This window comes from Aspergillus pseudonomiae (assembly GCF_009193645.1).
Source record: "Aspergillus pseudonomiae strain CBS 119388 unplaced genomic scaffold BDV37scaffold_56, whole genome shotgun sequence".
In the NCBI taxonomy this organism is placed as follows: domain Eukaryota; kingdom Fungi; phylum Ascomycota; class Eurotiomycetes; order Eurotiales; family Aspergillaceae; genus Aspergillus; species Aspergillus pseudonomiae.
In genome coordinates, this window is record NW_022476048.1 from 143,701 (window position 1) to 170,933 (window position 27,233).

The 27,233-nt window shown below is 48.9% G+C and overlaps 10 protein-coding genes across 10 annotated transcripts; 7 read left to right on the top strand and 3 right to left on the bottom strand.

The window, feature by feature from the left end:
- Window positions 1–367: 367 nt before the first annotated feature.
- BDV37DRAFT_167107 (uncharacterized protein) lies at window positions 368–1,782 on the top strand. Its single transcript, XM_032079270.1, has one exon. It carries the CDS (start codon window positions 483–485, stop codon window positions 1,620–1,622), a length of 1,140 nt encoding a protein of 379 aa, XP_031939344.1. The 5' UTR covers window positions 368–482; the 3' UTR covers window positions 1,623–1,782.
- Window positions 1,783–2,311: 529 nt separating this feature from the next.
- On the bottom strand, window positions 2,312–3,408 carry BDV37DRAFT_285146 (uncharacterized protein; the record flags this gene model as incomplete). The annotated part of the gene is made up of 4 exons (XM_032087654.1): window positions 2,312–2,340; window positions 2,403–2,979; window positions 3,043–3,144; window positions 3,292–3,408. The coding sequence occupies 4 exons, from the start codon at window positions 3,406–3,408 to the stop codon at window positions 2,312–2,314; spliced, it is 825 nt and encodes a 274-aa protein (XP_031939345.1).
- Window positions 3,409–3,637: 229 nt separating this feature from the next.
- On the bottom strand, window positions 3,638–6,081 carry BDV37DRAFT_167153 (pseudouridine synthase PUS7). Its single transcript, XM_032079273.1, has 2 exons — window positions 5,826–6,081; window positions 3,638–5,766 (listed from the first exon to the last, which is right to left on the bottom strand). Exons 1-2 carry the CDS (start codon window positions 6,032–6,034, stop codon window positions 3,792–3,794), a joined length of 2,184 nt encoding a protein of 727 aa, XP_031939346.1. The 5' UTR covers window positions 6,035–6,081; the 3' UTR covers window positions 3,638–3,791.
- A 962-nt stretch (window positions 6,082–7,043) lies between these two features.
- Window positions 7,044–8,338, top strand: BDV37DRAFT_273225 (uncharacterized protein; the record flags this gene model as incomplete). The annotated part of the gene is made up of 3 exons (XM_032085020.1): window positions 7,044–7,439; window positions 7,492–7,869; window positions 7,916–8,338. 3 exons carry the CDS (start codon window positions 7,044–7,046, stop codon window positions 8,336–8,338), a joined length of 1,197 nt encoding a protein of 398 aa, XP_031939347.1.
- A 1,246-nt stretch (window positions 8,339–9,584) lies between these two features.
- On the top strand, window positions 9,585–10,274 carry BDV37DRAFT_285149 (uncharacterized protein; the record flags this gene model as incomplete). Its single annotated transcript, XM_032087655.1, has 1 exon — window positions 9,585–10,274. One exon carries the CDS (start codon window positions 9,585–9,587, stop codon window positions 10,272–10,274), a length of 690 nt encoding a protein of 229 aa, XP_031939348.1.
- A 904-nt stretch (window positions 10,275–11,178) lies between these two features.
- BDV37DRAFT_285150 (uncharacterized protein) lies at window positions 11,179–13,321 on the top strand (the record flags this gene model as incomplete). Its single annotated transcript, XM_032087656.1, has 2 exons — window positions 11,179–11,697; window positions 12,779–13,321. The coding sequence occupies 2 exons, from the start codon at window positions 11,179–11,181 to the stop codon at window positions 13,319–13,321; spliced, it is 1,062 nt and encodes a 353-aa protein (XP_031939349.1).
- A 1,258-nt stretch (window positions 13,322–14,579) lies between these two features.
- Window positions 14,580–15,143, top strand: BDV37DRAFT_285151 (uncharacterized protein; the record flags this gene model as incomplete). Its single annotated transcript, XM_032087657.1, has 1 exon — window positions 14,580–15,143. The coding sequence occupies one exon, from the start codon at window positions 14,580–14,582 to the stop codon at window positions 15,141–15,143; it is 564 nt and encodes a 187-aa protein (XP_031939350.1).
- Window positions 15,144–15,257: 114 nt separating this feature from the next.
- Window positions 15,258–16,871, bottom strand: BDV37DRAFT_253528 (DUF2293 domain-containing protein). Its single transcript, XM_032082540.1, has 3 exons — window positions 16,305–16,871; window positions 16,056–16,178; window positions 15,258–16,005 (listed from the first exon to the last, which is right to left on the bottom strand). The coding sequence occupies exons 1-3, from the start codon at window positions 16,578–16,580 to the stop codon at window positions 15,544–15,546; spliced, it is 861 nt and encodes a 286-aa protein (XP_031939351.1). The 5' UTR covers window positions 16,581–16,871; the 3' UTR covers window positions 15,258–15,543.
- A 4,949-nt stretch (window positions 16,872–21,820) lies between these two features.
- BDV37DRAFT_253532 (PHD finger domain protein) lies at window positions 21,821–25,400 on the top strand. The gene is made up of 2 exons (XM_032082541.1): window positions 21,821–22,425; window positions 22,692–25,400. Exons 1-2 carry the CDS (start codon window positions 22,400–22,402, stop codon window positions 24,763–24,765), a joined length of 2,100 nt encoding a protein of 699 aa, XP_031939352.1. The 5' UTR covers window positions 21,821–22,399; the 3' UTR covers window positions 24,766–25,400.
- A 273-nt stretch (window positions 25,401–25,673) lies between these two features.
- Window positions 25,674–27,123, top strand: BDV37DRAFT_253534 (sideroflexin family transporter). The gene is made up of 4 exons (XM_032082542.1): window positions 25,674–25,824; window positions 25,924–26,057; window positions 26,108–26,202; window positions 26,256–27,123. Exons 1-4 carry the CDS (start codon window positions 25,721–25,723, stop codon window positions 26,934–26,936), a joined length of 1,014 nt encoding a protein of 337 aa, XP_031939353.1. The 5' UTR covers window positions 25,674–25,720; the 3' UTR covers window positions 26,937–27,123.
- Window positions 27,124–27,233: the final 110 nt, after the last annotated feature.

Below are 27,233 nucleotides of genomic sequence, written 5' to 3' on the forward strand. Positions count from 1 at the left end.
CTGCTGGCGAGATGCTGCGCCATGTCAGCTTCCTTTGTCTAGCATGCTTTCCCTCGCCTTTCTTTATCTTATGGCTCTTTGCCTTTGCAGGCCCTCGCTTCCAGTCCTTTTCCTTCTGCTCGTTCCTGAAATTGCACGACTATCATGGACTATAGCACAAAATCAAGCATCCCGCTCCTTTGACTTATCAATCGACTTCTCCGGTCGCATTGCGTCTACTTTGACTTTTGATGATGCGGTAGGTTACATTTAATGTGAGACTTAGATGTCATCCATGTTCCATCCCTGATTCAGTTTGGTTGTTGGCACTACCGCACATATGAATCCTTTTCCCCCTTGCAAATCTGATGTCTGTCCCTTCGTTTCTGTCGTGTGTGTGTATATGTTGATAGTCCTCTTCAGATGTACTTAGGGTTGTGCATTAGGACCTACAACTCCCAAAGAAAACCAAATTGATTTACTTCCATCGCAAACATTAAGACATGAACCATCCCATGGTTGTCATGCTGAGAGACACTCCCGCTGGGCCGTCCAAGTTGCATGCCCATGATCGGGCTCGTCAACAACCCGACTGTGCTGGGTGCGATGTATGGTCGAACAAACGACTGCTTTGGGACGCTTCAGAACCCTTTATAGGACTTGAAACTACAATAAATACCGAAAACTCCCCAGCTACCAACCAGGCGGTACAGACGGCCATGGCAACTGCACAAACGAGCGAGACCTCCTTTCAGATAGAAGGCAACCCTGACCCTGTTGTTAATATGGGATATTTGGAGACGACCACATCGTCCCTGCAGTCAGAAACAACATCTATACAACCCCCGACGGGTAACCGACCTACAGGTCTCCAAGTTGTACCGGTTTTCACTCCACCCGCGTGGAGCTCGGTATCCTCCTTAACAACTACCACAAGCTTAGCTACACAGCCTGAAACGACATCCACCACCGCTCCAACCACCACCCAATCCGCACTTGGAGCAGCAAACAACCGTGGTGGCGATAGCATCAGCACCAAAACAACCATCGCCATTGTCGTACCCGTTTCCGTCGTCGGGCTTGCCCTCTTCGCGGGGCTTTTATTCTTCTTCCTAAAGCGGCGCCGTCGGGAGAGGCAACTCGCCTCCGCGAGTAATCCATCCTTAGTATACGCAATACCCAAAAGAGAACCATCCTGGGGGGACTTCGGCTCAACCCCACGAGAAAGAACCTCTTTCGGGACCATGGCACAACGACCCATACCGCATAGCCATACACTCACCCCAGATACCCAATCATTAAACCGAGAACTACGCCCGCCGCCATCGGCCGACAGTCGCAGCGGCGTCCGAGGCCGCTTCACCGAACAGGTTCACTCAATATACGCACCCGACGGAAGTCCAATGGCCTTGACCGCTGAAAACATGAGCCACCATGAACACCACACGCCTCGATCTCCGGCATGGCCGCTATCACCATTCGGGGATTCGACTAACAACAACAACCACAACAATGATGATGCGGCTTCGGTTGTTTCGGGGCTCAGTGATAGACCGGGTCCGACGCAGAACCGGGACTTGGATGATGTGTCGTCGATCTCGTCAATAGATGACAATGAACGGAGGCGAAATACCCGGCCGTAGGCATGCGGAGGTGCGTGTATTTGTGATGTTGGTTGTTTGGCGTCGTGGTCTCGCTCTTGGTCTTTTGAGATTTTCCATATACTATATACTCCTACCTATATCCTGTGTACTGTACATTGACCTAGGTTCTCTATACTTGAAGCAGAGAGTTCCATTTAGCGATTGCATTTATATAACTTTGGCAAAACAAGAACCATCCTATTATCCCAATTTCCCATAAGTAAGGTAGTGGGTCACGCAACTTGGCGGGTCAACCGCGCGTTTTTTCGCGCCTCCTACAAATTGAAGCTATTCCAAACACCGAAAAGTCTGTATTTCTATAGAAAATCTAAATAGCTTGACGAATAGGATATTGAGTAATGTTATGACCTATAATACCGCAACCAGAGCACTTTGGTGGGGGTGTGTACGCGCTGGTTTTCTACTCCATAACAATTTGGGGTTTCCTATTAAAGAATCCGCGGTAATTTACCTCTGTTGCGGGTAGGCACCCCCGTAAGACGGCATAAAGTATGAGCCAGGATCTTCTAGACCTGGAATATTTTGGCCATGTGTGTCTAAACGTTATATCAGTCACCAGTCACTAGTCACTAGTCATGTAGCATGAAAGGGTATATAGTTGTATATGGAGATGCTTACTGAACTATAGTGTTTCAGGTGCCTGTAGGTTTCTGTAATTTGGCAGGGATCTATTTGATAGGGCGTCGTTTCTTTTCCACTTTGAGGAAGTTAGCATGTCAGACGGGATAGAACTAGATAATCTTTTTTCAGTACATACACCTAATTTAATAGGTCGGCCATGAACCATTTGGCCGTGAAGTTGGCAAATGGCCATTGTCGCATGCTCATGCGTGTCTAGTTGTACAGAAGCATATCCATGGTCGGCATGCATTTCAATACCCTGTAGGTACCCAAGAGATTGAAAAAGAGGAATAAGATCAGCCTGGGTACAATAAGGGACAAGATTTCCGACATGGACTGTTGTTTGGTCCGGGGGAGCTTGCAGCACAATCGAGTCAAATGAAACAGACTCGGAATTCTGTGAACTCCCCTGAGGATTCTGGTTGGCCCAGCTAACTGTCATTGCGCGAGATCCCAGCCAGTCACCGTTCATGGTAGCTATGGCTTGTTCTGCATCGGTCTTGTCGCTGAATATAAGGAAACCATGACCGCGGGATTTACCCGATTGTAAATCCCAGATGACTCGAGCGTCAGATAGTGAGCCGAACGCAGAGAAAGCTTTGCGTAAGACTTCATCGTTGACCTCAGGACTAAGATCTCCCACAATGACACGGTGCTGACCCGGTGTGTCTATTGTATCTTGTTGGATTTGGTTGGCCCAGCTGACTTGAATTTCCTGTATATGTAAACTAAGAGATTAGACGGCTCTGGAAGATCTTAAAAAAAAAGAAGAACTTACAGTATCAAAGAGTTTCAGACCATTCAAGGTCTGCACTGCTGTTTTAGCAGATTGTATGTCAAAGTATTTAACAAGGGCGTAGTTTAGGCCCCCGTGTTGGTACTGTGTTAACAAGATGAAATTAGAAACTAACCAGTTAAAAATATGGTATTAAAGCTCCGATATTAGGCAAATAATATAGTGAGCGACAGCGTCTGGCCAGTGTAAATATGCTTAGAGCAACTTCCACAGCCTCTACCTATTACTCACATTTCTATCAGGAATAATTTTGAGATGCTGCACAGCTCCAGCATTGGCAAAAGTCTCAGTGAGCATATACTCCGTCACTCGCGGTGACAGGTTGCCAACATATAGGTGTACATCCATAGTTTCCTAGTCTACTTATATCACCGTATATTTATGCCACGCGCGATGTTAGTGGTGTATTGGACGTAAATCCCTGATTTGCTAAAAGATACACTTTCCAGAGGACCAATTCAGAGAGTGGTCAATATACAATATCTGGATCCTGTTTCTTCTGATTTGGAGTAGATTACTGGACTCTATCACCTTGTGGTTTTCATGTTATTATAAATTTAATTAAGGGTAGGCCGTAGATTCAAATCCTAGTAGGGATAGTTGAGCCAATACCATTAACATGGTTTGATTATATCATATTGGATCTATGCTCAATATATACAAAACTTTTGTGCCTACACCAGATTCAGTAGTGGTGCATGCATTGAGGTATATGTACAGTAGTCTTGGACTTAACGTCCACCGAAATCAGGCTTATAAGCAAGCACCTTGCCCTTCATCAGTTCTCTCAGGGCCATGGTGGCATACTGACTGGAGCCCAGCTGGAACTTCAGAACGACGGCAACTTTGTCGGCAGAGTCGGCATTAGCTGCGGTGCTTTGCTTGCCATTAAGTCTCTCCAATTCCGTCTGTACAAACTGCTCATCATCCGCGGAATACAATTTCACCTCGGCCGAATAGTCTGGTCCCATTCGGCTGAGGAACTTCCGGTAGCTTCCACTCAAGCTGATATCCTTCCATTTACGGCGCATGTCATATGGGTCTAGACCGCCTCCTTGTTCGCTGCCCATGAAGCGCTTGTAGAAATCGCCCATAGCATTGGCGGGATACAGCACGTCGAATCCTGGCAAGGGGAGGACAACGTCGAAGATGGTGTACTTGCCGCTGGCGGCTTCCTCAGCGGTTAGGGCTCGGGCGCGCACGAAGGCATCGCTTGCGGCGTAGGCGCTGTCCTCTGCTTGCGGGGCAATGATCACCTCGCCGTCTGCATCGACATCAGCGGCAGGGCCATTGGTGTTTTGGTTCTTGTCGACGTGTTCGTGGATGAGGACCAGGTCTCCCTCGACAACTTTGTCTCCGTACAGCCGCCACCGCTCGCCTGCAGCGAAGTTCCAGACCAATGATTGATAGGCGTGCACGTACATCAATCGCAGGTTCCGAGGGATCGCCTGCAAGGCTCCGAGGTAGTCATTCTTGGAACGGCCCAGCTGGCGTATCAAGTTAGCTTCTGCGGAGAACTTCCGAGGCATCTTTTCAACGGCATCGCTGATTCTACCAGTCGTTTCGAAGATGTGGATGGCCTCTGCGCGGGCCTTGTCATCTGAGCTTATCAAACTTGTCGAGTTCTCGCCTTCTTGGGCAGCGGCTAGAACGTGGGGACTATAGTGAAGGATCGCATCGCAGGCGCCCTTCAAGTCTCCTTGCAGCATTTTAACACCCACTGTGTCCGTCCGCGTCGCGAAGGTTCCAAAGCGCTGGAGACCGTAGTAGTTGAAGTAGCCACGTTCACGCAGGTTGCGCAAAGCCGATCCCACGCGCTCGGTGGCATTCTTAATGGCAGTTTCACGGTCTTGGAGATCGAGGCCTGGGATCTCACATTCGCGGAGCGTTATAACGAACTCGTTTCCGGCGAGATCACCCAGTTCAAGGCCGTACTTGCGATACTCAAAATCGCCAAGTGCCGCATTACGGAGGGTCGAATTCAGTTTCGCAAGTCGATCAACATGCACCCGGTGCGCGCAAGCTCTTTGCGTCGTGACTCCACGTCGGTCCTTAGTGCCGGCAAATTGGAAGCTCTTGGGATTCAACCTCAAGGTGCGCGCGATATAGGATATGACCTCCATAGTGTCCTTATTCTCCTTGTAGATAGTAAAATGCAAATAGGGGCCTCCGAGCTCATCCCAGTTGACACGACCTTGATTGCGGCCACCCTCGCGAGCACCCTGCGCTTTGCGTTTGGTTCGGTTTGCAGCGACCGAGATGTTCATCATGCCTTCACCATCCGTAGAAGACTCAATCTGCGAATTGAAGATGCGACGGATCGCCTGGTGCATCTTGATGCGCAGATCGCGATCGTTTACAACAACGGTTCCAAACTTACCCAGTTCACTTGGGCGGGCTTTCTCATTGGACTGGGCGCGTTTATACAGCGATATAATTTTCTTAGCGTGATCGGCGCCAAAATAGGAATCCAACAGCGCCTTGTCCTCATCTGAGATTTTGAATTCGACTGCAGGTGTCTCCGCGTTGGGTGTGGCATCGCTCGCAACCGCAGCTTCCGCCTCCTCCTGTGGCTTGTTCTCCACTGGTGTTTCCGTCTTATTCGCAGAGTCATTGTTATTCTGTTCCGACTGAGGTCCAGCAAGGGTATTTAGGTGCAGCACTTCGCCCGAGGGAACGATCTCATTGACCAAGAAATCGGTATACCTGAAATTAAAACAATTCCAATCAGTTGACGGCTTCCCCTCATTTCTTGGGGGAAATACCTCTTCTTCAAAATGCCAGAAAATCCCGCATTCTCTGCGCTAACAAACTCGGTAATTCCAACTTCGGCCTCCTTCAATGCTTGAGCGTCACTTTCGGAGATTTCCGCCGGTGCTGCTGCGGAAGGGGGAAGTGTAGCTTCATCTGCCGTAGAGGTATTGTCAACCTTCTGCCGCTTACGCGGGGACTCAACAATGTCAGCGCCTTCCATTGTGAAAGAGGGCGGGGATGATGTCAAGTTGAAGCGGGAGCGATAGCAGACGGCTGATGCGGACTGTCGGAGCTTCAGATAGGTTTTGCTTCTGCCGCGCCGAATGCGGATTAGCGTAGCCCTAGCCCTACATGTCTCAGGAATGTGATACAACGTGTTTCTTCGAGTTGACTGGGGTTATTTCTGCTTTCATCTCGTCTTTAATTTCTGCTATCTTTATTACGAAGGGATTTAGTATGCTCTAGGATACAATACTCGCACTCAGCAAAGTTTGCAATAGCAGTATTCGGTATATATAACACCTTAACCATTCACTTGTCAACCATAGTACTACTACTAGTAGTGCAAGAGTAACGCCGTAAATTAAGAAGCAATTTCTTCATCTGTGACTAAATTAGAAGTTGCATATGACAGGTTCATGGTAATATTCTTGTAATGTGGACAGAGGTGTTATTATAGATATCATTGCTGCGACGACGGGGAAACAAGAAGATTGACATCAACCATCATGTTAAATTTAACCTTATAGGTGATAAAAACTAAGAAATGGGATCTTGTGCACAATCTATACGCTTTCATACTCCATGGAGGCTAGTGTAGTGAGCACAACTGCCAGATACACATCTTTCAGCCTGCCACGACCCTCTCTCCTCTACCAGTGTCTCTACACTCGCTGGCCAGATGCTCGGAGACCGCAAGGTCAGAGGTGAAACCTGCAACACTAGACACAGTCCCTGCCAAATAAGACACCTGAATATAATATTACTCACTCGAAAAACCACCAATAACAACCGTTTGGCAATAGGGTACCCTGGTCCTAATCATATGAAGCCGATCGGTGCTTTCTTTTGTCTATTGCTCCACAATTTTTCTAACCAGCATGCGTCCCCTGAAGCCAAACTAAGAAATATGGAGCCACTTCCGCATTTCTTCCTTTTTCTTGACCGAGGCTTGTTTTCTTTGGTGAACTTGGCGATTAACTCCATCCGCTCGTTCTATCTAAAACCCCATGGCGACGATTCCAAAAAGGCAGAGAAAGCTAACGATAGGTGGTCGAAAACTGATCTACTTGCTGTTGGCGGCCCTGATCTACCTTGTGCTTTACCATTTCCCACCTCCGCCAAAGACCAAGAACAATACCAGTTCGAATAGAAAAGCCCCCGAATATGATGTGGACACTACTCCGCGATTTCTGCATCTCTCCTCCTTTTGTGAGGACCCTGATTCAGAATACGAGAAGAGGATATTGGATGCCCTGCTAGAGATAGAGAGAAACGCTCTCCGCGAAAGAAACTGGGATACCTCCGCAGAAGATCGAATCTGGCAAGTTGCGCTGTGTAAATACATCGAGCGAGAATCGGATTCATTAGAGTTTGAGCAAGAAAATAGAGGATGGAAGTATACAGTAAGGGTGACTCCACACAGAACCAGTCGTGCTGCATACTAAGACCTGACAGCTGGTGGATGACAAAAAAGCATCCAAATTCATCACCGAGATCTTCTCGAGCGTGCCAGATCTCAAGAAGCTGTATGATTCTTACCCGTACCATGTGATACGCTCGGACCTGATCCGATATCTGATTCTGTGGTACTACGGCGGCTTCTACGCAGACATAGACGTTTACCCTGCCCGCGTTATCAAGGAATGCCCGGCGTTAGAGCCGCTCTGGGAAGATGGACCCAAAAGCCTGAATGTTTCTCTGGTGGTAGGCACTGAAATTGACGAGCCACATGCCTCCCCACGCCTCATGCGCGAGTGGCACTGGATCAGACGCTACCAGTTGATCCAGTACACTATGTATGCGCCACGACGCTTTAGCCCAATACTCCGGGAGGTGATTCGTTCGAGTCATAGCCCACACAAGACGACAAATCAGCCAGAGCAACCTCCTGCGCGGGCCACGCTACAAGGAAAACACGATTCTGGAGGTCACCGGACCTGGAGTATTTACCGATGCTGTTCTGGATGTACTGTCTCAGACGCTGCCCCCGACTCACAGCTTGGTGGAATCGTCTGTGAATGCGGATGTGGACATTGGAGATCTCGTTTTGCCTTCCACTGGGGTGGCTCAAAGGCGAGTGACGTGGGCCCCGTTCAACAGAATCAAAGAGCCGGTCTGTGTGGACGCCTCAGAAGCCATGGATGGAAAGTCCATGGGGGGCGTCTGCGTCCTGCCTGTGAATGTATGGGGGAATGGACAAAGACACAGTGGTGCCGAGGGTTTCAGCAGTAAACATGCATGCATCAACCATCGCTTTGGGAGAACCTGGAGGAAGGGCTGGATGGAATATTTCTTTGGGTAACTCATTCTCTTGTTCTATGGTTGAAAGACGTGCCATAGCCAAGGAAATTCTTTTAGGGTCCTTACAAGAAACTTCCACAATGCCAAAGGGAAGATTTAGAATACGTGTCACAATGACTCTCCAAGTCTCTTTCAGCAAGTATCTCGCCCATGAGACTCGACTACGGGTGGGTTCAAAGGGAACTGCGCTTATACGGCTGTTCTTTGGCGAAGTCAGGGATAGTGGAGGTATGGATGGTGATATGGTCACTCTAAGGACCAGCACACCAAAGAGAACTATATTACCAAAGCTCTGACGAGCAGATTATGAGGAGCTGGCGTTACGTGATTATACGAGGACATGACTGTGATTGTGCGGCATTGATAACATCAGCATTCTTTTCACCCCGACTGTAATATGTTTTTTACTGTATGATACTTGAGCATTCTGTATATAGTCGAGACCGAACTTTTGCTGTGCCTTTAATGGGTTGCTTCTACTTAACACGATTTAGTCCCACGAAAGTATTAAGCCCTAAACCCATGCATGTCACGAGAACAGGATGCACAGAGTCTGGCAAATACCTCTGCAACCTAGGACGAAGCCCTAAGTTATCGTAAGATCGACCACTGCGCTACGACCTCCATAAGAAAAAGTCTAGCTCCACTCTACATGAGAAGATACAAGGAGAAAGTCAATAAACCATCTCATAGAGCGGTTATCGACTGATCCACATGGCAATCTTAGCATTCAGAAAATATCACAAATACTACAACTACAGCCTACTCCTTACGCTGTAGAACAGACCCCCACACTTGAAAGACACACGTCAAACGCTCTTTGAACCCCCAGAGTGCCACAACTTACTACTCAGACCACGTCAGCATCAGCAGGGCCAAGGTTACATATATTCATGATCATGGAGCTCGGTAGTTACCGTAGATTTACGCTGCAGAACCCTTGATTGTGATGGCTCCCGTTATGGCAACGAAGAAACGGCACCTAGTGTCCCAGTGTCTAAAGATATCTTTTGCGGTACACAAGTATCGTGTAACACGATGCTGGATTTGTCAACAGTCCAACGTTCTGAACGTGCGCTTCTTAGATTGAACAGGCGCTTCCTTGAACTGCGGGTATATATTCTAGTATGTTTTCGTTGGGTATTTTCCAAGTTTTTCTGTTACTATTTCTGAATTCTTCCACTGTTGATATCGATATTCATATGCAAGGACCAAGTAACTTCAGAAAGCATTGGTCTATATACACCATGAGTGACCCGCCATTTGAGCCATCAAAAGCCCAGCTACGACATGACCCTATATACTACGTGAAGCCAGCAACCGAGGACAGAGATAAGCTAAGAATATGCATCGATATACTCGAAAATCAGGAGATACGTCAATGTTTCCGTGAGCTGGAAGACGAACCGGGAGCTGATGAACTCACTATTAAGAGTGCCATCAACCGCAAAAAAGCCCTTCTGATCGATGGTATCACGGTCGATGCGAGCCTGCATGACCTTGTCTGCGTGTTCGTCGATATACCTGAGAGGCGCCCTCTCAAAGCCCGCCGGTGCCTCCTTGATTCTAAAGAGGAACTACGGAAGAAATTTGAGGCTGCCGAGCACCAGGAGCAGTCTATTGATGCACTTGTCCCGACTGAGCCAGTTGAGGATGGGTCTGTGAGGATTAGTTACAATTTCTACACCAAGGCTGACAGCGGTAGAATGGTGTATGAGGAACTACTGCATCTTGTCGATGTGTACCTTGAGAATAGGTTGACTGATTCAGATCTACCAGTTATCCTCGGTGATGGACTCCGGGTGGCCCAGACTGAGCCTGGATTGTGGCGATTAGACCGTGGTTATGTCTACGATAGGAACCCACTGGGCGTGTCGAAAGAAACCTTTTATCCGGCTTGGGGCAGAGCAATAGAACGAGAGAGAACGCACGGATAGACATAAGACTAGTTAGTATGGATATCTCGTTGTTTTCAGTTTGCGGATTCGTTTATAGCAGGGACCCATGCTTGAGAGGGATAATGTGCATGTAACATAATCTAGGCTACGATTGTTCTTCAATACTACTATTGGTATCTATCGGTTTGTCTCTTCCGTTTAAGGCCCATAATCGCGCAGCATGCTTGACGGGATTTTGCTCAAGGAGAATCAGTTGAGAGTTAAAGAGCGAACTCACTTATTGGTCTGGTTTGATGAGCTTGTGTGTTTCGGGGTGGTAAATCTACAGACCCTGATGAGATTTTACCATTGACTTATCTGCGACCTTCAAAGGTTCAGGTATTTGGAATTGCATAGTTTGAATGCCGTTGAATAGCCCACCTGAGTTGCTTTGTTTTCATTGTTGGGTTTGCTGAGCTGAAAGGCCCAGCTGGAGAATGGTATCAGCCTGTCTTTAGTATGCATTATGCAACTAAGGATTCGGAACAGCATAAAGACAAAATTTCCATGAATCACCAAAAATAACCTGGTTCGTAAAGAAGTCTCCTTTGACTTCAGACCAAAGTCAGGCGATATGCGTTCTTACACTTGGAATATAATAGTTATCCCAAGCCCTACCTCGATCTTCATCTAAATCCCAACACGACACTGAAAGCAACCAACACTGTCTTTGCATCTGAGGTACCTTTATTGAATAAATACTGACACATCGCAATGAAATTTCCACTACTCTAGTCTCAATATTGTGTCTTTACATAGAGAAGCGGACACACCCTGAGGGTATATAAACAGGTTTGATCTTCGCTTGATAACATCTAAACATCATGAACCATTGGAATAGTTTCCATTCCAGGCTAATACCTTTTGAAGTTCAAATCTTCTCAAAAGAAACAGATCAGCAGACATGGCGAGGCCCCTAGCACCAAGTCAGCCCCTGCCACCAAAAGCGCCAAAATTCTTCTGCGCCAACATAGACGCACAGGATCGTGTCGATGACCCACCAGATTCTTCTGTCCTCATAGATTATATCAGAAATGCCTATGAGGAAAATGTACCCCGGGATGAGCAGTTGCGCAAGGAAAAGCTTTTCATGGAGGGAGTGATGGTTGATGCCCACAACACAGACCTCGTGTGCGTCTTCGTTGACGTGCCGAATACAAACGACACCACAGCAATCGTCTGTGCTTCCATTTGCGAACTGGAAAGAAGATACCAGGACGTCGCCGAGGACCATATTGGCCGCCCGCGAAGACCCAATGACACTGGGTATTATAACGATCACTTTGTTTGGAGCTGCGGCATGTACCCTGGACATCCACACGCTTCACTGAGGCCAGGGTTTGCCCGAATTTGCTTCGCGTTCGCGACCAAATCTGAACATAGTGGCCATATAGTTCAGCAGGTGTATCACAATCTCAAGGCAGTATGTCGGCATCGTCTTTTGCGTCGGTGCACTTTTCCCATTGAATTCAGGAATATGTACATATTTGTTTCCCAGCCGAACTGGTACTTCCATCGATATAATCCTCTGGCATTCAGGAGAGTTGGAAGGCTACATAATATTGCAGATTGAAGAGCTTGGGAACTTAGCAGGCTATACTGGCCCCTTTCTTTCTTTCTTTCTTTTTCATATTTATATTGAGCTTAGGAGTCTGTACTTGAATGAGAGACGGCTTGCTGTTCAGTATCATTATTTCCTTTGCGACACGTCCGTGGCTTTTGGTACGTGCTGGTCATGGTGCTGAGCACTCATCCGTTCAATGATCAGAGCCTTTGAAACTAGAATCTATAATGCTTGAAGATAGCGATTGGAAATGACCATGGAGGGTAGTCGTTGAGTACTTTGCCGTGCTAGACACGAAATGCCATCTTTATGGATGTGCGTAATAACTAGGGCTTTTGCCGCTTGTCTGGGAAAATACCTTTGCTCAGAGTCGAAGGTGGCGTATGACGGTAGCTCTGCTGATGGACCTTGCCGTGGACTCGGAATATGCCAAGGTATATTGAGGCAGTGAAGGGAGTTTCCTCGTCTGCTGCTCTAAACACCGAGCTCTATAACAATAGTTTCTGGAAAGTAGAGGCTCGTGTGTGGGTGTTTCCATCCGGGATCCCTGCGAACTTTCCATATACCAATCACTCTAGGGATGAAGCCGCAAGAGGCCAGTTGCAGGAAGTTTCACTCGGATCTTGCGATATAGAAGAGTTCAGATGGTCTCTCGTGATCCTCATGGTTGTCCCCATTAGAGCGGACAGTTCCCAAATCTCCAGGTATAAATATCAGTATGTTCTCATCTGAATTCTTCTGGTCTCTGTCTACCAACTCAGTCATCTTTCTTCATTATCTATTGCCATTCGGACCCGAGAAGCAAAACTCACACAGCCCAGTCTTAAGGATGGAGCACAATGAAGCAACACACCAAATAGAAGCCCCGGAACCAGGATCTCAACGAGAGGAAACCACCGAAACACCCCAAGCTTGGCGATGCATGCCACGAGGGTTCCAGAGAGACACAGAACCAGGCGAAATTATCAATGAGTTCCAGAATGATATGTCCGAGCATAATCCAGGTTTGCAACGGCATCATGATCGGATGATTGCGCAACTGCGACGTTTTGAGCAGAGGCTCGTGGTTAGTCTGACAGATCTGGAACTCGTCAGCCTCCCCTTTGATATACCCTGCAGTGGCAGCGAAACGGACAATGCCTACGATGCCGTTGAGAAATGTCTGGCGGAAGCGAACAGGCTCCCGAGGGACAATGTCGCTCACATGTTACACCCAGAGGAGGAAATTCCTGATAGAAAGAAGAGGACTTATTTCATGTTTAGAACACCATACGAGACTCAGAGCGGCGTGCTCGACTCCGATTTGAAACCGATTATCGAGGGTATTAAGAAAGCTCTGGACAAGAAGGAAGAAGGTCGAAAAATGGTTCTTCCGATTAAGTGGAAAGGTTGTGTTGTGTTTACGAAGGGAAGGATTGATAATATAAAGGAATGGAACAGGTCGCCTAGCAACATCAATGCTGTATCGCTGGATTCCTGGTGAACTGCATGGTCGTTTGTTTCTACTGCTATCAATTTTGTTGTTAGTTAGGAGCTTTTGCTGAAGGAGAACATGGGTATGCAGTTGCCAATTGCTATCTACAATGGAATGATTTTCTGTGTTGTGGTCATTGAATGTATGCTTAAATACGAGCGACAGAGAACTTTTGTTCGAGTGCATATCAGTAATCATTTGTCTATCTTTTCTATCGCACAAATACATGAATATTGAGCCTGGGTCCTGCAATGATCACACGTGGATGGAGCCTGAGTGTTACAAAGGCTCTGCTGGTGTTTATGACAGTAGAAAACTACATACAATGGCGGAGTGTGCCTTTGTTATATGCAAATATCCTGTGACAAGGGACTCTTTGCCACTGATATCCAAAGCCATTTCGAGGTACTAATTACAGGCCAAAGAGGTGCATATAGAGGCCGTCCATAGCCCCGAGAAAAACAAGCCCTTTGAATGAGGATAAGCGGAGGATATGGCTCATGTTCCCCACGGACTACGATACCGACGAGATGTTTCATTTACTGTTCCCTAGCATCATTGATCGAATGTTGCCTCTACCAAATTATGCAACGTTGACCTTCCGATTGAACTGAGGGAACATAAACATAGCTGTCTGGTGTGAGGCACCGCAGGTCGAGCCAGCCTATAAACCAAGCATTCTTGCAACCATGGCCAAACGTGTGGTTTACTTTGACCAGGATTGAAGGGCCAGCTGGACCGGCTTTAGTCTACTAGTGTACTTCTTGGAGGTGTTTATGATATAAAGATGGGAGAAAAAGACAATCCGCATGTCGTTGAACTTCACAATTGTTGTTATTAGGCGTCTTTGTATCTCATCTGTGGGTGCTATACATGTCTTTGAGCTCATTGTAGCATCGTGGATACTGCAATCCCCATTGAAGCTAATATGGTCTTTCACTTATGCTCTAAATAGAGTGATAAAGCATACATAGGAACAATCATAATCAAAACCTAATGCGTATCTTGTACCACCAATTCTATAAAAGTAACAATGAACTCTCTTGGAAGACCAAAGCCATTGACCTCGACAACTGCACCTTCTCAAGGCTAACAATACACCACCCCCAAGACCCAACACCCTCAGATATAAATACTCGCACATTCCTACCAGCTCTCACTCACTAACACACCCCATAGCCAACTCTCCTCTCAACCACAACCAAAACCACGTCCCTAACTCATACCAAACCAAGCCAAAAACACCTACCCCTAAGAAAAACCCACAATGGCCACACTAAGCACGCCCATCAAGCCCCTCAAACGCGCAACCGCCAGCCCCTTCGACGCGGAGCGCAAAGACACCCTCCGAGACGCCGGGCTCAGCGTCGAAACGCACACCAACACGGTGGCGATCTACCTCGACATCGACCCGTGGACGGACCCCCTGGACCCAGCGGATGTGATTTTAGCATCTCGACGGGAACTGGAGCGGAAAATGACAATGGGCGAGGAGGGTTACGCGAACGCGTCGGGCATTATTCAGGACAATCGCATTCGGGTGTATTGGGGGTTTCCGTCGGAGGCCCAGACGGCGGAAGAGGTGTTCAAGGAGGCGTGGATATACAATATGGCGTTTGAAGATGTGGCGGAGAAGGGGAAGAAGAAGTTTACATTCCCGGCGGTGTTGGATGAGTGTTGTCTGGTTGATGTTTTTGCGCCTGGGCGCTCTGGCACGGAGACTAATGTTTCTGTTACGGATGCTGGGTATTCTTCTTGGGAGGCGTTTCTCGCGAATATCAAGCCTGCTTTTCCGAGTAAAGACAAGCCTGGGACTTATTGTGGGTTTTAGGTGAGTGGTGAATGGCATGGTTATTGTTTTGTTTAGATTGGAGTATCTCAGATTGAATGTTGCAGAACTCATTTCATAGAACTAGTGATAATAACAAAAACTCAATGAGTGTATTCAAGTCACCAGTGATGGTGAGACTGCCACTCTATTGCTGAGTCTAACATAACATTGTTATGAAAATGCAGTCTATGCATGTCAAGTACAAAGGGTATCTTTCGTGTCTTCGTAACATGTCATTCTTCTTTCCCCTTCGTTCTCCTCCTTAGGTAAAGCCGTGATATCGTTGCTCGGACCGTCATGTTGACGCCCATCATCTTACTGTAAAAAGAGATTTAAGATCAATTGTAATGGTCGGCGTCCGTCGTTGGAATGCATGGAGCAAATTCAAGCTGAATAGCCATCAATTCGATTCCACCATCCGGTTGCGCAGAGCCAGCGCATCCATAGGCTGAGAATCACCGCCCTCCCATGCGGTCTTAATGGCTTTGATCAATCCCCAGACTGCGTTTCGGGCTTCTTCACGGCTCGCCCCTGCATGGAGCATAGATTCGTACGGGGTATGCATGTGTCGAATATGAGCTTCCACTGCCAAATCAGCTTTGCGTTCATCTGATTTGGTGGCCGTGCGTCCCACTCGACCGGAGCCTTTGAGGAATGCGTGGTTGAGAATCGCCTCCAGAGATTCCGCGGGCATTAATGGGAATTGAGTGCGGAGGAGTTCTCGAGAGTGAGCCAGGTCTTTCTCATCGCGAAGCTTGACAGCGTTGGCACGCGTCTCAGCGGTCGCAGCGGCAGACTCGAGAACAGCGGCGTAGACGTCAGATGGGACACGGATACCGAGGGTCCTCTTCCCTGTCTTGTCCTGCAGCTGGTTAGAACCTTAATCGTTAACGGGGCAACATCATCCCTTACAAAAACGGTATAGACTGTGCGCTCAGATTCCTTTGTGTTTGTTCGACAATTGCGAGTCACATACACATCGCCCTTGGGTACGAACACATAGCCTGTGGCAAATGGCTCCTTTTCAAAACAGTTCTGTACGCGGACTCCCGTTAGCGAGGCTTGATTCTTACATGCACTAGCTGCTGACTAGGCAAGGGATAGGCGGAGGGGGTTCCAAAATGTAACCCAGCATTTAGTAGCGCAAAAAAGCACACGCACCTTTTCGAACGGTTCTGTCGAGCGGGGGATCAACCCGAACTTGGAATACTTCGAAGTCCGTCCCCCAGCTTTACGTTCTGCGTGGTTTATTCTAGTGTTACTACCGGCACCGAAGAGCCCTCCACGGCCACGTCTGCTCGTGAGACTATTTCTGCGAGCGTGAGCTAAGATGGACTGAGGCGATTTCGGCGGAGTAAAGGTTTTCGGATGATTCCTTCGGCGGCCCCCCAATCTCCCCGGAGCACGTCTCCGGGAGATTCTGTTCGCAGATACCATGTTCTTTGCAAATGGAGACTAGATAGAATATAGCGAAGATGAAGTGCGAGTTTCGGCCTAATTTAGAAAGTGGCCACGATATGATATTCGTAATAATAGATGGTTCTGAAGTGCTTGCTGTTCTGGCCCCGAGTTCGGCTGCTATCATGGACTACCAACATCAAGGGATTGATAAGGGAGAGAAGGAGCGATGGCCAACACAAACGGTGAAACTAGAAGGTGTCGCCATGACGTGGACATGTAGCTTGACGTAGCCCGTTTAATAATCCATTTTCGGGGGTTAAGCCTCGCGGCATTCAATCATGGAGTAAGTATGGAATATGGATTATGCATCAAGTAGTATGCCAGATGAGCGATCTTCGCTTTTCTGCCCAAAATCTTCGCGTATCAATTCCGAGCGGTCACCGATTCCGCGGGGAACTGGTGGCTGAGGGCTGTGGCTGGTAGGCATGCCTGAGGTGTCGGCGATATATAGGCCATCGAGGACGTCATATTGGTCCGCAATCATCTAGCAGGGACAGGTCCAAGAACTCCACCCTCTCGAGACCAAGATTGGGGAGAAACAATGACATTGTCCGGCTCATTGAGATCCTATGTTATGCGCTCACGATGGTCAGAATTTCTACTGTAATTTCTGCGGGTGAGTATAGAGTATATCCTGAGGACTTAATGCTACCAGCAGAATGGCCAGCCAATAACTGTCTGCAAAACAGTGCTATAACCGGTACCTTGCACCCTGAAGAACAGATGTACTTCATGGGAACTAGCTTTTATTTTCTAAGGCCCAGCTCGTCTTAACTGATTCAAGTAAGAAGCACTTAACCTACCGGACGAAGTTTCCAAAGTGCAATTAGCTGACAACACACGATTGGCAGCCTCCAACGTTAAGAAACCTTTCTGACACTGAATTACGGGCCCTAGTCCTGTTTATAGAGTTACTCTCCTCTGAAACTGTTGAAGAGACGTAAAGAGATCCGTTCAACACCATGCTCAACAGAGGTTGACCGATCTCTACTATATACTTGAAAGGGTTCTACACAATGCATGAGGAATTGATCTTCAATCATTCGTTGTCACCATCCTGACAGCAGATTCCTGAAGACAGTTTCTAGAATGGCAGTGACATCTATATGGAACATTGGTTGGACACAATGTGCCAAGATTATCAGCACGAAAATACTGTGCTTTGATAGTCTCTTTTGCTACTTTCCTTGCGAACTGACGTATCAGCATTCTGTGCTTGAATGACACAACTTGAATAGTCGATTTTAGTGTTTCTACTGGCAAAAGCAAGTTGTGGCCTCGTTCCCGCGAGAAACGCACGAAATCAAGCCTTGGTATATTCAGAGCGCTTCGTGGGGGTGCTACATATGATCGTAGATACATCATTATGCTTTGAAAAATGGCAGATCTACGAATTGTACCAGGTTCTAGACATTGATGTACGAATCGTACGCTACGTACTATTAGATAGATGAATCATTTGGGATTATCCTTTATTTACAATGAGCGAAGGCAGATATCTAGGGTCCCTGGGTTCGCCTAGTTTTAGAAATAAAAAGGACAAAAGAAGTAAATACTAGCGCAACCAACCAATGAAACCAATGAACCCAATAATCAAGACGGGATACAATAATCCAGACGGCATAAACTGGCCATTGTCCTACAACAAGACCGTGAATGAATCACCAACAGAGGATCATCATGGATACTATCTATATCTAGAAGAAAAAGTTGCGAATACTTCCGAAGCCACAACCTATCACACCGACACTGTGAATACAAACAGTGAAGACAAGAGAGCCGAAAAACAGATGGAGGGGCTAATATGAATGAAATATTGCATCAGCATGTTTCTAAGTAAGTGCATCATTATATTCCAAAAAGTACATGATGCGCACTTCGATGATGGGGCCATGTGATTTGTCAAGCGTTGGCATCCCGCCCATGGTATCCCAAAGCAACGATGTCTAGGGGTGCAGCCCTAGAGGGGTAGTGGGACAAATAAGAGACAATCTTATCCCCAGGAACCTTAACCCGCAGGGGCAATAGGGGCTCTGTACAAAGGACTTAATATGTACAGATATCAGATCTCAAGGATCTACCCGGCACGAGGGAGAGACATGTCGATGCAAGGTGAGGCGGGCACCTGCCAAACACTATGTGACTATGATCTAAAGTCTGTTGGTTCTTGACTATGTCCTTGGGATTTCAGATTTTGGTTTAGTTTCTTGTGCATCGTCTATAGAGTTTCCTTGGGCCCAATCGTGCATGTTGGAAGTTAATTTACGTCGCTTATCATGAACCACTATATATACTCCGGAACTTTGAACGATAAGCCATAGAGAGTTCACGATTGAGATTAGATCTTCCTAAACCGGACTTGTCCGAGCCGAATCCAGCCGCTTGGGAATGGGAATGGGTAATCGAAGCGAGAGGCACACAGTAAATGTTATGTTTAATATATTAAATTTTCTAAAGTATCTGGCAAATGGTAGGATCGATCGTAGACTGAGAGATGTGCCAAAGCATCTTGGTCATGGTCATTACTCCTCCCATCCAACTGTGGTGGCAGGAACGGGGATATAAATAGCGTTGTCGGTACAGCTGGCAACTTGACCAAAATGGTATGCAAGATGATGATCGCCGAAAGAAGACCAGCAATATTGATCTTGGCAGATCGAGCTCCTTACCGATGGATTCAACTTTACTCGCCAGGCCAACCGAACTCGGGCAGTGGCGTGTTGAGAAAGAAGAAAGAAAGAAAAAAAAAAAAAAGAAAATCGAATCAAGAACAGGTAGGTAGTAGGCAATCACCCAGGCTGCAGCGCCGCCATGTCAGGGGTGATGGGCATTATTCATCGAGCGTATGCACGATGTACAGCTATTACTGCGGGATTACACCGCAGGCCGCTAGTTCGCTGCAGGTCCCAATGCTCGCGTGCAGCACTAGCCATCTTCGGTGCGCAGTGTTTGCTGTTGCTGTCAAGACTGAGGAGTGCCAACCGTGAAGAGAATCGCTGTGGGGAAGGAAATGGTCTGATAGCATGGAATGACTGGTTTTTAGTAACTTCATTATTCAACATCACACCTTGGAGCAACCTCGGAAGGGGCATGTCAAATTTCCCTGGCGCATGCTGACGCCCTGAAAGTGAGTGAATCCAGTAGTAGTGCTGACCGGGAGTTTCAAGCCCCATCAGGCTGGCAAGACAGGGGCAAGTGGGAAAGTGGCAGTCGAGAGTCTAGAATGTCGCCTCATGTCCGATCGCCTGCAATGCGGTTAGGCCCAAACGGGTAATATTAGTTGGCGTCGGTCACGGGGGGGGAAGGAAGGGCGATGAAATTGAATCGGAGAACTCGAAGAACCAGAATTAAATAGTCTTTTCCTTCCCTCCGTCCTCAATTAAATATTCCGAAACTAACGGTTGGAACTGTAATCACTAACGTCATCATTTGTCCGTTTTCTGTCAAGAATGCTCGTTAAATAAAAGTCAAGACGCCTCTTCCGGGGAAAAAGGTGCCCTGGGTGTTGATTTCAAGGAAACGCCGAACGCGTACGAGCTTGATAGTAGTCGAAAGTACCAGATGTCGTCATTCGGTTCCATCGTTCTCCAGTTCTGAAGCCCGTGGGGGGGCCCAGAGCTGATCGAAAGAGGAGGCTGGAGCTGAAAAAATAATAACTAATAATCCCAAACTCCCAAAATTCCAAACTAAAAAAAAAAAAAATCAAAATCCAAAAAAAAAAATAACCGGCCTGACTTTGGGGCGAGCGGTCACTGGTTGGACGACGGGTTGAAAGGGAGTCCGAGGGTCAGTCCGTCGTTGAGCAGTCGAACTACTAAATTGTCTACGTAGTCTTGGAGGAGTATAACTTCTGACTAGGGTCGCAACCAGGGTCAGTCTTGTCGTCACCGAATGGGGTTTGGATCGGCGTCGGACCTCGTAAGGAGTTTCGATTTTATTCAAACCTTATGCGCTCTCGTTGTTGACTGATTCTTTTTTGGTTTCTCTCCATTCCTCTCCGCCACGAGAGGAAATACTAGTCAACCCTGTGGTCACGGAGGTGGCTCGTTTCATGCGGAGAGAAGGATATAGTAGGATACTACCTCACGGGGCCCAACAGGATCTTTACGGAGGACGACTAGAGCTCCAAAGGGCAAAAGAGGAGACGGGCTGCAAGTCAGACCAACCAAAACCAGCCAGCAAATAGATCGTGCTCGAATGAAATGATGGAGCCCAGACGATCCACGGAAAGCCAGACGGCCGTTCCTTGTCTCTGGAACCAATGACGCTCCCAGACGGGCTTAATTCATCGAACATTGAGATCAATCATCTTGCGAAGATCACTTTCACTTTTGCATGTTTCCCTGGGGTAGTAAGTAGGGTTACGCTTTTCCGTTGTAGACCGTCGAGTCAGGTACACATTTTGCAGTTCCATTGTTCTTTTTGTATACTCTTTCCGTTTTCAAATTTCTCTTTCCTTCCGGTCATTTTGCTTGCTTTGTCCCACCCGCGGGAGAGGTACCGGTGGGAGTCGTAGTATCGGATGTATATCCATCGTACGTCAACTGTGTCTGGCAGTTCTGTACCTTGTACTCTGTAATTATTGTATGTACACTTCTCCGGACAACCATGGCAACTGCAAAAAAACCACCCCCATCCACCAGACCCGACCCTACTCTACACAGTTCCAGAATTCCGGGTTCCCTTGTTATCCACCCATACACCAACATCTGACATACACAACCCTAACCTGGAGGAGAACGACAAAACCGAGGACAGTCGACTCATTTCCCAGGATGGCAGTAGCCTTGCACAGCTATCCATGTCTGCCTCATCGCTGTTCCTTCACCAACCGGTGTCGTCTCCACCCGAACGAGACATTAGCTCTTAAAAGTGGAGGACGATCGGACGGTGAGGCTTTATGATTTGATTAATCCCGTATGGCTCTTTTTTGGTTGGCCGCAGCCTGATCGAATTATTACCCGGAACGGATTAAAAGTACCTGTACTAACTGTTATTTTCCCCAGTAGATCCGGATCTCGTTTTATAGGTATTTTCATAATTCATTAAATAAAAAAATTTGTAGTGCAAAAAAAAATAAAAGAGGTCTCCATTCAGTGGATCTGCGGATACAAAAAAGAAAAAAAAATAAAAAGACAGTAATAAAAAAAAACCTGTCAAATCATTACTAAATTACCAACAGAGAAAAAGAAAAACATTCGAAAAAATCCCCTCTCTTTGCAACCAATCCTTCGGTCGAGCTGGATTGATATCTTCTTCCCCTTCTTTCACAACGCTTCTCTTCTTCTACTTGACGATCAACTTGTCTCTGTCTCTGTCTCGGGTCAAAGAACAGTCGATCATAAAGGGCTTTCCAGGCCGGTCACACTGTACGCATTCCTCCACTCTCTCCCTTTGTCCAGGAGAGCTCCCATCAGAACCTTCCTACCAACCTTCGACCACCTTCCCACTCGCCCTATCTTCATTCAAACCTCCTCGCCTCTCTGTCTTTCTCCTGGGGCCGCCGATTACAAAGATAGAGGATTATGCTCTAATTTCCACTTCCTTTAAATTTTTTTTTCTCATTTTATTTTCTTTCCTGAGGGGTTCCTGCGTCAATTTCTTCTGTCTGAGCGAGGTGGCCTTCTAGCTTCGACTTCAATGAGCTTGTGGAGGCTTACATTCATCGGCCAATCGATCCCTTCCGAACCCCTCCACTTGCACATTCCAGACGGCTCCCAAATATCTGGACTTCGCCCCAGAGGGTTGCCTGGCAGCTTGTGTTGAATGGTTGCTAGGATCACAGCGTTGCTGACATGAGTTGGGATCACCCTGTCCACAGGTATGTTAGTCAAACTATCTACTCCCGTGCATAATGCCTTTGCCCCCAGGCGGGGCTTGTTTCTACACCCACTAGTTCCGTATCGATATACGGTGACAAATTCTGTCGTCTGGCCTAAATTGTCCCAACTCACACTGGATTGACATTGTGTTGTGGCACCCAATTGAGACGGTTGGGAAATTGGTTTTGTGGTTTGCGGAGCTCCAAACGAGCTCCGTCTCATTACTCCGAACGATGAAGCTGACCGAGCCTGCCATCATGTTCAGCTTCAGCTATCCCAACGGCGAACCTCAGACACCGACGAGGACCCCTCCGACCACGGTTTTCGACGATTCGGCCTTCCAAACCCCCAAGCTCGAATCGAGCTTCTTCGACCCCAGAGTCACCTGGGACACCTCGGATCCATATGCGTCGAGCCCAGAGTTCCTCCGAACCCCCCAGAAGTTCGGTCTGAGTACACCGTTGAATAACCATCTCCGACTGCCCAACACAGGCGTCGAGTCAGCCAATGGACGGAACCTGAAGGAATCGGAACAGGAGACGGACACAGCCAAGCGCATCCGGGCGGCCAAACCCAATGGGCATATTGAAGACGAAGGTCCCTGGACGGTGGAATCCACCAAATCGGCTGCCTCCATGCAGACCCCGCCGCCGAGTAGTGCTTCTCGGAGAAAGGTGACCGGGCTGGAAAATGTCAGTGGGACGGGACGACGGCCATCGGCCTCGAGTGCCATCGGTGGCCACCTGGAAACTCCAAGTCGTTTGATGGGAGCGTCCCCCAGATTGTTTGGTGATCTCCAAACGTCTCCGGACCCCTTCCAGCTGGCCGGGATCGATCCATCCGCGTCTCCTTTCTTTCCTCAGCAGAGACTCTTCTGGGATCATGACCTCGAACCACAGGGAGGGGACTTGGGCTTGTCCGGAAGTAATATGGACTTCTTTGATTCCCATACGACTGATGCATTTCACATGAACCCAGCCTTCTCCCAGGCCCCTCACATTCCGCAATTGCCGTCGATTGAGGGAACCCTAGATCTACCGGAGTTCAACAGCAATTCATACGGTCTCACCTCGGCGGCACCCACCGATGCAGCCCTGTTTCCCGCGCCTTTCTCGACCTCCCCCCGTATCCCCATTCACAAGGCTGAAGACCCAGCCATGTTTCTGAGCTCTCCGGCCCGTCGCTTCGGAGGGCCCCAGCCGTCCCCGGACAAGAGACTTTTCTCGAGACCGGGACGGCAGCCCTACCACCACCAGACTGAAGAATCGAAAAGGGAGCAGCTTCGACGCACGCAGAGTGTGCACCAGAAGCTGCCCACGTACGTCGACGACGATGAGGACGATTTCACTCCTCGACAGACACGACCGACGCTGACGCGGAGTCTCACCCAGAGTGCTCTATCCGCACAGCGTCCCGGGTTTGGTGGAGTGATGTCGTCCTCGTGTGGTATCCGGAAGAGCCCTTCGAAGAGATCCTCTCCCACCAAACCCCAACGGCAGCCACTACAGCGCTCCAATTCAGTCGCTGCTGGTCTGCCCCGGCGCTCCCAGTCTGTGGTCCTTCGGATTGGCAGGGACGGTAGAGCTAAGGCAGAGATGCAACCCGTCACCGAAGCCCCCCCTACCGGGCTGTCGGACCCTCTCACCGGGATGGACTTGGATGGTTCCACGACCGAAAGCGAATATGACTCGACCGAATTTTCGGAATATCCCACCGTTTCCAGCCGGAATCCGTCGATGACCTTCTCGGACACTGGCTCCCGACCACACTCCAAGGGCTCCTACACCTCTACCGCGGCTTCATCCCAGTCCGGCCGGGGATCGCCTTGGAACGGCTCCTCTCGGGGTCTAGCCAGAAGGCCAACTTATCGACAAGGGCTGGATGACTGGAAGCGTACGCCAAAGCGGCAATCCATGATCCTGCCGTCCGACATGGCCTACCGCAGCGCTAGTTCGATCCCGGCACCCCTCGCTGATTCCGAAGAAGAATCCGGTGATGCCCAGCATGCACTCCGCAAGGTACTCCAGGAGAGAGGCCGCATTCCTCGGTCCCACACGGTCAACTTCGGCTCCCGGGTCAACCGATCCTCACGCTCCTTGGCCCATCTCCGTTCCTCACCACCCCGGTTTGGCGCCGAATTGGATCTCAATCTGCAGGCCCCGAACACGTCCCCCACGACCATGACGGATCCTGACCTGGCCACCCCAAGCACCGACCGATACAGCAATCCCAGCAATGGAACCAGATGTATCTGTAACTCCATGGACAACGGTGGCCACTTGATGATTCAATGGTATTTACCCTCTCCACGACGCCTTGCACGCAAACCAGGAAACTGATCTGATCTAGTGAATCGTGCAGCCACTGGCTACATACCAAGTGTGTCGGTCTGGAGCGAGCCAACCTGCCATCGGTCTACGTTTGTGTCTTCTGCACCCATACTCCTTCGCGGAGGAATCGCATCCGGGTCCCTGTCGGCAGCGTTGGCCATGCGCCAACGTCGCCATTGGCCCACAAATCCTATCGATTCCGATAGAAGAAATTATGACGATGAACCCCACATCCGCAGGCAAGCAAGCAAGCCATTTGTGTGCCTGTCATGGATGGATCATGACACGATCCGCGTCAGCTTTTTCCCTCGGCCCTCACGGATGAGGTCCCGAGACTGACGGCCACACTCTTTCTCGTTTTCCTTTTTTCTTTATTTTAACGGGTCTCCTTTGTTCGTTGTGCGATAACCTTAGACATACCCCCCCCCATATTTCCTTTGAGACATGTGTTGGCTCACCATTGTACATTGGTGGCTTTGTTCTTATGCATCCCTGGTGGGATACTGCCGTTTATCATTTATTTCCTAATTTTTTGTATTAATTGTCGGGCGAGCGGCCTACGTGATACCTATGTACTACTGTAACTAGTGACTTTGGACAAAATTAGGATGGCGCCCGTGGCCCATCGACTGGATAGGACCGAGTATTGAATGAACTGTACTTAATCACTGCCTAAGCGGAAATAAGAGTAAAGAAAACGTGCCTGGCGGCTATTGTCGGATGGCGATCCGGACCTGAAATCCACCTGCAAAGGCGGTGACGGGACCCTTGCCGACCCTCTGCAATTGGCGGGCGGTCATTGGTGGACCTGGCGCCTTATCGGGCTCACCGCCTCCGATAGCGCGAGTGGTTCCTGTGAATGATTTTCTTCGTCTCCGGGTGACTCTTTTTTCCCCCTCGTTCACTCCAGGATTCCTTCTCCAGAGCTGCTGTCTTTGCCATCTGTCACACTCGCTCTCCGGCCATGTCCAGCTCCATTCCTGGCAATCGGGATCTCCCTCCCTCTCAGTATGATCTAAGTACATACTGGGGCCGTGTGCGACACTCGGCTGACATCGCCGATCCGAGGTATGGCCCCTCCGCCTCATCATGACTGAGAGCCCTGCCGGGCTGTATCCAGCATGATGTGGTTCATGCGCCTGTTTTATATTGACGAATGTTCGCTAGGATGTTGTTTGTCTCCTCGTCGGGGCTGGAGAGTGCGAAGCAGCTCATCTCCTCCTATAAGCAGAGCCATGTTCCCGCTATGACACCCGAGTTGTGGCGTGCGAAGAAGGTGGTCGATTCCACCCTGCATCCAGGTCCGTTGCCCACATGATATATCCTGAATCGGTCTAACCAACCTTCTTAGACACTGGCGAACCCGTTTTCCTTCCCTTCCGCATGTCCTGCTATGTCATGACCAACCTTGTGGTGACGGCTGGCATGCTTACGCCCGGGCTGCAGGTATGAGTTCTTGTGTTACACAGCAATGTCGTCAGCTAACGGGACCCTGTCAGACCACTGGTACACTTCTCTGGCAGATTGCGAACCAGTCGCTCAACGTCGCCGTCAACAACGCAAATGCGAACAAGTCCACCCCTTTGTCCTACTCCCAGATGGCCAAGTCATACCTGATGGCCGTGTCGGCATCGTGCTCGGTGGCGCTGGGTCTGAACGCCCTCGTGCCCCGTCTGAAGGGTTTGTCGCCCAGCACGAAGCTCATGCTCGGCCGACTGGTGCCCTTCGCCGCCGTGTCCAGCGCCAGCGCCCTGAACGTGTTCCTGATGCGGGGCGAGGAGATCCGCCAGGGTATCGACGTCTACCCAGTTTTGTCGGAGGCCGAGAAGAAGAAGCGGGAGGAGACCGGCGAGCCGATCCAGAGCTTGGGTAAGAGCAAGAAGGCCGCCACCATCGCTGTGGGCGAGACTGCGGTCAGTCGTGTGCTGAACGCGACCCCGATCATGGTCGTGCCGCCGTTGGTTCTGCTTCGGTTGGAGAAGACGGCTTGGCTTCAGGCTCGGCCCCGCATGGTGCTGCCCTTGAACCTGGGATTGATCTTTGCTACATCCCTGTTTGCCCTGCCGTTGGCGCTGGGAGCCTTCCCGCAGCGCCAGGCCATCAGTGCGCAGTCTTTGGAGGAGGAGTTCTGGCAGAAGGGAGGCAAGGACGGGATGGTTGAGTTCAACCGAGGGATGTAAAGCTCCCCTGTTTTGTTTTGCATGGTTGACGTTTGGGATACAGCTTCGTTTGGTTTCTTTTCTTCCGTTTCTATTACCCTTTTGATGTTGGCGCATCATGGACAGAAAGGTTCAGTCCGTATATACAGGCTATGGATAGATTACATAGATATCATACATTCTCATTGACGGCTTAGAGTTCAGATACTCCGCAAAACTCTTCAACATATCCTCCATCTCCCCAACGCAAACCAGCCCTAGTCACGGTGTATCCACGGTAATCCCACTCCAGTAATCTAGAACCGGACAGCAGCAATC

What these genes read in the sequence shown, in the direction of transcription:
- BDV37DRAFT_167107 (XM_032079270.1), top strand. Translation starts at nt 483, where the DNA reads ATGAACCATCCCATGGTTGTCATGCTGAGAGACACTCCCGCTGGGCCG.
- BDV37DRAFT_167153 (XM_032079273.1), bottom strand. Translation starts at nt 6,034, where the DNA reads ATGGAAGGCGCTGACATTGTTGAGTCCCCGCGTAAGCGGCAGAAGGTT. An exon ending in TCTGGCATTTTGAAGAAGAG is followed by an intron (nt 5,767 to 5,825) that starts GTATTTCCCCCA and finishes TTTTAATTTCAG; the next exon opens with GTATACCGATTTCTTGGTCA.
- BDV37DRAFT_253528 (XM_032082540.1), bottom strand. Translation starts at nt 16,580, where the DNA reads ATGGTATCTGCGAACAGAATCTCCCGGAGACGTGCTCCGGGGAGATTG. An exon ending in CGACAGAACCGTTCGAAAAG is followed by an intron (nt 16,179 to 16,304) that starts GTGCGTGTGCTT and finishes GTCCGCGTACAG; the next exon opens with AACTGTTTTGAAAAGGAGCC. An exon ending in GCACAGTCTATACCGTTTTT is followed by an intron (nt 16,006 to 16,055) that starts GTAAGGGATGAT and finishes AACCAGCTGCAG; the next exon opens with GACAAGACAGGGAAGAGGAC.
- BDV37DRAFT_253532 (XM_032082541.1), top strand. Translation starts at nt 22,400, where the DNA reads ATGAGTTGGGATCACCCTGTCCACAG. An exon ending in TGGGATCACCCTGTCCACAG is followed by an intron (nt 22,426 to 22,691) that starts GTATGTTAGTCA and finishes CATCATGTTCAG; the next exon opens with CTTCAGCTATCCCAACGGCG.
- BDV37DRAFT_253534 (XM_032082542.1), top strand. Translation starts at nt 25,721, where the DNA reads ATGTCCAGCTCCATTCCTGGCAATCGGGATCTCCCTCCCTCTCAGTAT. An exon ending in GCTGACATCGCCGATCCGAG is followed by an intron (nt 25,825 to 25,923) that starts GTATGGCCCCTC and finishes AATGTTCGCTAG; the next exon opens with GATGTTGTTTGTCTCCTCGT. An exon ending in TGCTTACGCCCGGGCTGCAG is followed by an intron (nt 26,203 to 26,255) that starts GTATGAGTTCTT and finishes GGACCCTGTCAG; the next exon opens with ACCACTGGTACACTTCTCTG.